Consider the following 9,193-nt stretch of genomic DNA (forward strand, 5'->3'; position numbering starts at 1 on the left):
TATCAAAGAGCTGATAACACCTTATTATCCAAGTAGATCACTTCGTTCCCAAAACACAGGCTCTCTAGTGGTTCCAAGAGTCTGTAAGAGTAGAGCAGGAGGTAGAACATTTAGCTATCAGGCTCCTCTCCTATGGAACCAGCTCCCACTCTGGGTTCGGGAGGCAGACACTGTCCCAGCATTTAAAGTAAAACTAAAAACCTTCCTCTTTGACAAAGCCTATAGTTAGGGCTGGATCAGGTGAGTCCTGAACCATCCCTTAGTTGTGCTGCTATAGTTCTAGACTGCTGGGGGAACTCCCATCATGCACTGAGCACTTCTTCACTTCCCTCTGTCTCTCTGCCCCCCCACACCTGTTTATTTATTTATTTATTAGTTTTAACATGTCATCATGTCAAAGTGTCACTTTGTCCTCCCATAGTCCCTCTGGCTCTTCTCTCTATCTCGTTTCAGATAACTCCAGCACCGGGACTGCAGGACAACAATGACTACCATCGACATTGTTAGCATTAATTAAAATAACTCAGTAATTCATTAATATATCTAATCCTGTTGTAGATCACTACATTGTTATTGTTATAATCAGCCCTGATAGTGATTGGTGCCCAATTGTTCCCGGTCTCTCTCTCTCCACCTCATCTCTCTCTTCTCTCCCCCGCTTTCCACCCATCTCTCCTTTCTTCCCCCCTTACTTTTCTTTCCTCAACCCAACCGGTCGAGGCAGATGACCGCCCACATTGAGCCTGGTTCTGCCAGAGGTTTCTCCCTGTTAATGAGGGAGTTTTTCCTCTCCACAGTCGCCTGTGCTTGCTCATTGTGGGAACTGTTGGGTTTCTCTATGTTAATATTGTTTTAAGGTTTTGACCTTTAAATGTAAAGTGCCTTGAGATAATGTAAATTCTGAATTGGCGCTATATAAATAAAATTGAATTGAATTGAATTGAAGTATAAATAAATGTATAAATAAATACTTACATAAATAAATAAATGCATAAATGAATACATTTCTTAAATTCATTTCCACATTCATTTATTTCAACATTTAAATATTTTTGTGTTTTTGTGTTTGATGTTAATGACAAACTGTTGTGCAGTAGTTGCTGTTTGCAGTGTTGTCAGTGGAGTTCAAAGTTTTTTTTACTGGGATGATTTAGTGGAAATAAATTGAAGACATTTACATATTTTTGTATGTATTTAGTTAAACATTCATTTATTTATACTTAAGCCATTTCTTTGACAGTTCATTGTTCGTGGTTGACTTCACGCACGACTGTACTGCCATCCACTCCACAAACACAGTAGTGTCACAGTCAACGAGACCCACTACAGAGAGGATATCCAACATCTAATTCATTGGTGTTCAGCCAGCAACCTGGTGCTGAATACAGGGAAGACCGAGGAGGTCATTGTAGACTTCAGGAGGTCCAGGAAGACAGATCACACTCCCCTCCTCATAGACAGAGAAGCGGTGGAGCGTGTGGACAACATCAAGTTTCTGGGCCTCCACATCACATCTGATCTCTCCTGGTCCATGAACACATCCCGCCTGGTGAGGAAGGCACAACAAAGGCTCTTCTTCCTCAGGGAACTGAAACGGGCTGGACTCTCCTCTCGGCTGCTCACGAACTTCTACCGGGCCACAATCGAAAGCATCCTCTGCCACAGTGTGACAGTTTGGTATGGCAGCTGCACAGCACAAGAGAGGAAGGACTTGGCATGGGTGGTGAGAACAGCACAGGGCATTGTGGGCTTCCCCCCTTCCAGAGCTTGACTCCTTATATGCGGGCCGGTTCAAGAAGAGGGCTAGATCCATCGCCACGGACCCCAGCCACCCCGGCCACAGACTGTTTGTTCTGCTTCCATCAGGCAAGCAGTATAGACACATAAGGACTACGAACAACAGACTGAGGGACAGCTTCTTCTCCAGAGATGTCAGAGCCATCACCCCCTGCAGCCTCTCACACACCTCACCACCCCGCAGTCACTCACACACAGACACCTCCCCCTACAGCAACACGCACACACTCAACCCCCCCTGCAGCCACACACACACATTCACACACACCCCTTCCCCTGCAGCCACACGCTCACACTCACACCCCCCTGCACTCTCCCCCTGCAGCCACATGCAAGCACTCCCACTTACAGCAATGGGAGACTGAAAATGACTACTGACAATCATGCACTCCGCACTTTGGTCACCTTGTTTACATTTTACATACTGTATTTATTGTATACATATTCTGTGTCATTACATGTTGTTGTGTCATTACATGTTGTTTACTTGATGTTTTTATGTACCATGGGACGTAGCAATCCAAATTTCGTTGAATCACGTTCAATATCAATAAAGGCAATCTGAATCTGAATATGGAAAGATAAAATGTATCAGGTCTGATAATGGTGCAGAATTAATGGGAAAGAATTACCAGGCACTAATCAGTAAAAATGGGATTAGTCATAAGACCTCAGCACCATATCCACCACACCAGAATGGTGCAGTTGAGCGAAACTGGTGCACTCTCTTTGAGATGGCTAGGTGTATGCTAATAGAGAGCAAGCTGCCAAAAGAGTTATGGATACATACAGTGCAGACCGCAGGATGCAAAAGTTTGGGTCAGTATGTTATGCCTATAAACAAGAGAAGATAAAGATGGACTCGAGGTGTGAGAAAGAACTATTTGTTGGATATGACAAAAATAGTCCATCCTACATGGTTTACTATCATGACAGTGGGAAGATGCAGAAGCATAGACTGATTAAGTTTGTGGCCAAAGTGAATGTAGAGCAGGAGACACAGACAGATACATCGCATGATGATTATGACTTTGAGGTTCCCAAAAGAGCTAGCCAGGCCAGGCAAAATACTACTGTGAGTCCTCAGGGGCAGTTGCCAGTGACTATGTCTGAAGTGAACAATCAAACAATAACAGATGAGGCTGACCATGAGCACAAGCGATACACCTCTAGAGTGAGGAAAAGACCATCTTATTTGAATGACTTTGTAACAGACTATGAGAGTGATGATCAGTTGCTCACTAACATTGATTACTGTTACAGATCAGTGTGTAACATACCACTGACATTAACAGATGCTGTAACCTCACCTAATTCAAAATAATGGGTTAATGCAATGGATGAAGAGATGCAATCATTAAGAGAGAATAGTACATTCACTTTAACTGACTTGCTTGAGGGTAAGAAAGCAGCTGCTAACATGACAAGTGTCAGTCTTAATGCAAAAAGCAGCACAGGAACACCTGATTTTACATCAGATGGATGTCACAACTGCTTACCTACATGCTCCAATAGACTGAGATCTATATGGAGCAACCAGAGGGATATGAGGTGAAATCGAGCATAAATGAAAAAGTGGTGTTAAAGCTAGAGAAGTAACTTTACGGGTAGAAACAGTTCAGCAGAAATTGGAACAAGACACTACATGATTACCACTTTGTACAAAACTCTGCTTATAATTGTGTTTACACAAGGGAAACAGAAATATATATATATATATAATGTTATCATAATATTTTGGGTTGATGATTTAATCATGGTCACCAGTGACAAACATGCACTGGTAGTTGTAAAGGAGATGCTCTCAGCAAGATTCAAAATGAAAGATTTAGAAAAACTAAAATATTTTCTTTTCTTGGAAATGTTGAAGAAGGGAGCACACACAGAATATTTGATTAATATATCTATTTTGCAAAAGATAACACTTTTTAAACACATGAACATGTTGAAGAGGAGAATAGTTATGCATCTTAGGTTTTACACACTAATGTTTACATATTAAAATATTGCATCCAAGTGAAGCTTGTTAATTCTGAAAACTGAGTTTATTTCTGGCCCAGAGCAGAGCTGCAGAGCTCCCTGTGAGGAACCTGAACCCAAATATTATTTAAAACATTTTGTCTGAACGTGGTCCGTCTAGTACCGATGGGATCCATCAGAATTGGAAACAATTCTACAGTTTTAGAATGCATCATGAATCTGACGTAAGAGTTTTCTGAGATAACTTATAACAAATTTAAGAAAATTCTTAAGAAAATGGTGAATGAGACCCATTGAGATCGTGTTGACATTCTACAGGAGTGTGCATGATCACATTTGGAATGGAAACATGGTGCAGCACCCTAATTATTACTTCCAGAGCTGACATCATGTTGTCAAGATATAGCATACATTTCTAGAATATAATAATAATAATAATAATAATAATAGGATTTATACGATACTTTACTATTTATCTTTTATATGTGACGTTTGTTATTCTTGGTGTTTTTCAAGAGATTAATCTGATACATCACCAGTAACTAATTTCAGAATTTTGTGACTGGGTGCAGCCTCACCTGGACTGAAAAATTAGAAACAGGGTGTGCTATGTCTCTTCACATTAACAACTGCTGGGGACCATCTTGTGACCATCTGGATTTACATAATCTGCTCTTATCATAGTAGAAGTGGAAAACTTTTGTCCATTATATATTCAATATTAAGGGAGTTGTAAGCTTTTGGGACAAGCAGTTAGTGAGTTATGGTCAGTTTGTTTCAAGTTCCCCCACCCTTGAGCAGTTGTGCAGGACACAAGTCTACAGTCTTTGTCTGGAGCTTTGTTCCATATTCTTTTGATGGTTTGCACTGAATGAATAAATATTGAAATCACAGAGCAGGAGTGCTGATGGAGACCTAGAGCTGAGAGGTGGTTGTGAGTAACTCAGATGGTAGATGCTGTGGTAGAGGGGGTGAGGAGAATGATGCCGTTAACACAGACGAGAGGTCTCAGATTGTCTATATGAATATTTGGTTTGAATGACGTCTTCACGGTTTGACAGGAAGCCGTCAGACATGACAATGGGGATGACATAGCCAGGCTGTGAGCCAGGGACCAGTCTGGAACAGGGAGATGGGACTGAGCAAGTGGAGAGCAGACAGGGCCAAAACAAGAAGGGGCAGCCCTGAGATCACAGGCCTGTGTTGTGTACACCAGTGGATCCCTAACTGGTGAGGATAAGCAAACAGCTTAAGGGCAGATAACAGCTCATCGCCAGAGATGGTAAGTACACTGACTTGACATATAGCAGCACTGAGTTACTAAAAGTTAAGCCAGGAGCAGGAGATGAAGCTATCTTTTTTCAGTCAATTAGCAGTGGATCTAGTAGCAATGAGAAGGAAAAAAAACACAATTTGGCAACGGAGTCTGAAGCGGCATACACGCCAGCGTCTTTAAACATCCAGGAACTAATGACTCGATTGTTTCTCCTACACTCTGGCCATCCCTGATGGATTGTGTATGGAGCAGGCTTCGCTCCTTTTTTGTGCATTCCTGTAGCATATATTTCCTCACTCACTGCTACACAGTTGAGCATAGATAAACACTTCAATCCATCCAACTATGATTTAATGTAGGTGAGTTGAAATCTTGGCAGTGCTTCAGGCAGCTCCATGACTTTCCCTCTCCTGTAACCAATATTTAAGTAATACAACTGCAGGTGCAGACAATACAATTCTCTTTATGCAATATGATTCTAAAACAGTGATGTATAGAATTTTTCAAGTGGCTTGTGATCATTGTAGACCAGAGATGTAAAACTAAAGGCCCGTGGGCCACTTGCAGCCAATTGTATCCAGCCCGTGATCAAATATTATGTCTACCTTAACTGGCCCGCTGGTGCGCAATGCCCAGCTAGACACACACAGAGCGAGCGCACCTCTCCATTATTATATTAATTGAATCTTCCAGTGTTCCAGAGATCCCAGTACCTGTCCCGTCAAGTTCCCCCACACGCTTTTCTCTCTGATGAAGATGAACAAAAACACAGGAGTCGTCTCACTGATGCACACCTTCACTCCATCTTGAGGGTTTCTACAGCAAAGAACCTAAACCCAAACATTAATGAACTGGCAGCCAAGAACAGATGCCAAACATCTGGTTCTGGCACATGTAAATAAAAGAAGAATGTAGCCGACCTAAATATGTTTTCTTTTGCAATTTATCCAATATCCTGTCTATCCTATTTAATAAATGTTGACCCTGTTTGGCCCTCGAGGTACTCCCGGTTTTTAATTTTGGCCCTCTCTGTCATAGAGTTTGACACCACTGTTGTAGACTGCTTTCCAAAGACATAATCATGATATTTTATGCATGGATGGACATTAAAGAGCATTTCCTTCATCGACACCTCCTTCTCATATCCTATCTCATATACCCTCAGAGACCTGGATGAAAAAGGGACAGTTGTCTTGCAGGAGCACATCTCTCAGTACGCTGTGATATATCTCTACAGTCCTCAACTGTGTGCATGGGGTTGTGCTCTCTTTTGAGGACTGTACTTGTTAAATTCCCTTTTTGTTGGTGTTCGGGTTAGATGTAGATATGTCTCCAAAGATTCAACCATGTTTGCCTCATCTATATTTTATATTCAGGCTTCCTGTGTGAACAGTAATACCTACAAACTGCTCCTGATCAAGTCATGTTAATTTTATAATAGTGGCACACTCTGGCCCATGCTATCTGTTGCAAATCAGCTGTTCAAAGAAACAGTTTACAAAAAAAATAGTGACTTGCCAAGTGAGAGAATAGGTGTCAATAGTTCACTCAAAATGCATAGTTGTCTCTCACTAGTCTGTGGGCCAGTATTGGTTCAGTAATTTCATAATCCTTCCTCCCTGAGAGCAGCAGAAATTATGTGACAATGAGCAAATACTACTGATGGATTTTTGGGTAAACTAAATAGAGTAGTCTTACATGTCACTGTTTCTAAAACAGGGCATTTTTCTGGGCTGCGCTAAAAAAGGGCAAACATTTAGAGTATACCCACTTCTCCAGGGACCACTACACCACTGGTTTTAGGGATAGGGTTACAATTAGGTTTAGTTTAGGGTAAGGGTTAGGTTTAGGTATTTAGTTGTGATGGCTAAGGTTAGGGTAAGGGGCTAGGGAATGTATTATGTCAATGAGCGTCCTCACTAAGATAGAAGAACATTGTGTGTGTGTATGTGTGTGTGTGTGTGTTTGTGTACATGCACTGGACTTTGCACCAGAGCTTCCTGGATATGCAGTGAAAGAAAAGAAAACAACAAAAAGGACTAAATGTTCTAAAAAGAGAAGAAAACTGATAATGAGGGAGAGATAAGAAAGAAAGTTGTGGCAGAGATTCTAAGAGAAAGCTGTCAATTCAGTGTGTTTAATACTGATGTTAAATGATTAAGATTTATTTGCCATTTATAGACTCAGCTAACCTATTTTTAATTAAAATGGTCTCATCTTTATTCAGCTCTTACAAACAGTTCTTTTAGGTAGCATGATATTGACACTGAAAGTAAATTATTAATAAATCAACATTTTGGGAAATATACATTTTAAATTAGGACAAGGTGCTGTCAGTGCTGCACACCGTTGATTTCACAAATGGTATATTTGGCCCTTTCTATCCCTACCAAGATAAATGTGTGCTTATGATCCAATCATCCTAATCAGTCAAAATGATGCTTGTGTAGGCGGTGATGTGAAGGGCTTGTGAACAATAAACACTGATAATTAGTGTATTTTTAAATATTGTATATATAATTCCAAACTTGCAAAGGGTAAATTAACTCTTTAAATGAAATAAAACTACTATAAGTCCATTACAGTATGAGTTGCATTCACCCATCCACTGACTTGTTCATTCATACAGCACTTTTTCTATTGAACACTATCCATACATTGTTAGCACACAGCAATCAGGGGTTCAGTATTTTGCCCAGGTACAATTCTGAATGCAGACTGTAGAAGCTGGGGATTGAACCACATAGCTTGTGGTTACTGAACGTCCCTCGCTAACTTCTGAGCCATAGCTACAAGTGAATTGTTGCTGTGAATTGTGTAGTATAAATTAACAAAAAGACACACACAAATCAGGTATAGATAATATCAACATCAACAATAAGAAATAGGACAAACAACCTGATCAAACATCAAAACCCATAGTATAATAAAGGTTTCTTGCTTAACTAGGAATCTCAATCTCATCACCTGATAAGAGCTAGAGATTCACGTTCCCATGGTGCTACTTTACAGTAATAAATAATATAATTTAACTCAGCCATGATCTATCAATCACCCAGAGCCTAACCTCAAACCTTCACTAAGCCACAGCAATGTAACCAAGGAACAACAAGTTCAAACATTACTAAGTAACATTGCACAACAAGGATTCTTCAAGGGTTAGGGCAGTGCTTCTGTGAGGCACTGCTGTCTACTAGGGAAACCTACAGCTACAACATTTTCTTCTAACTGAAATATTTATTTGAAATATTTGGACAAGACTAAAACAACCAAACTACAGGATATTCCAACATATAATAATTTGTGTCTTACTAAATTATGTCATGTACATTAAAAGTCATATGGACTCAAGTATGTTCTTGAGTAACCTTGTATGAAATACAATAAAATAAAGACCCCCAAGAAGCTTTTTAAATGTTTCTTGGATGTTACTAACCTTAAAGGCAAACTTGCGGGTGATGTTATCTGCGGGCTCCACTCGACTTATCCGGAAACTGAACAGCGGTAAACTCCCTAACACACAGTCCTCCCTCTCATCTGTGAAGGGGAAAATTTTAAGTGTGAAAACAAGCTAGGAATAATGAAAGATACATTAATGACAACCTGAGCCACTTCATCCAACCAGCAGTATAAAAGACAGAGGAGATTTTGTTGTACAAACATGAGTGGAATCAGAGCTGCTTTCCTCTTATCATGCTCCTGACAGCCTCCTAGAATAGATATCCATTATAGTCCGAGGGTCCCTCTGATAAGCAGTGGTAAAGGCTAAAACACACTGACACACACACCCACACACATTCTAGAAACTAGCAGTGATAAACAGACTGCTAGAAAAGTGGAGCACAGAGCCTTAAATATTGCAAGGAGGCATGAAAATTTCAGCTGGTCCTACCTCATATTTGTTAAACGTAGCTCTGCACCAGTGCTCTCTGCCATTGACTGCGTGTGAGTGTTTTTTGTATGTGTGTATGTGTGAGTGTAAAGAGAGGAAAAAGAGAGAGCAAATGAGGGCAATCGAGCCGAGAGAGAGAGACAGCAAGAGAGATCTGAGGGAGGGGGAAGGGCTTGTACATCATACAATACGGTGATTCCTGGGTGTGAGAGAGCATGCGCATGTATGTGTTTGTGTGTGTGTGAGAG

At 40.6% G+C, this 9,193-nt stretch overlaps 1 protein-coding gene across 18 annotated transcripts in view; it reads right to left on the minus strand.

Moving 5' to 3' along the window:
• Positions 1–9,193, minus strand: part of plekha6 (pleckstrin homology domain containing, family A member 6) — a 200,083-nt gene that overhangs the window by 79,488 nt on the left and 111,402 nt on the right. For 14 of the 18 annotated variants that reach the window (XR_011239274.1, XM_069514544.1, XM_069514540.1 and 11 more), the window contains one exon: positions 8,490–8,590. The exons of 1 other annotated variant lie outside the window; for it this stretch is intronic. Coding sequence is in view for 12 of the 17 variants with exons in the window: in XM_069514544.1 (XP_069370645.1) it covers positions 8,490–8,590 (101 nt within the window). In the remaining 5 variants the exon portion in view is untranslated. Of the gene's footprint in view, positions 1–8,489; positions 8,591–8,714; positions 8,872–8,945; positions 9,108–9,193 lie in introns of those variants that run through there. 3 more of the 18 variants (XM_069514602.1, XM_069514616.1, XM_069514612.1) reach the window with 2 other exon arrangements.

This window comes from Paralichthys olivaceus, chromosome 2 (genome assembly GCF_024713975.1).
Source record: "Paralichthys olivaceus isolate ysfri-2021 chromosome 2, ASM2471397v2, whole genome shotgun sequence".
NCBI classification, from domain to species: Eukaryota; Metazoa; Chordata; class Actinopteri; order Pleuronectiformes; family Paralichthyidae; genus Paralichthys; species Paralichthys olivaceus.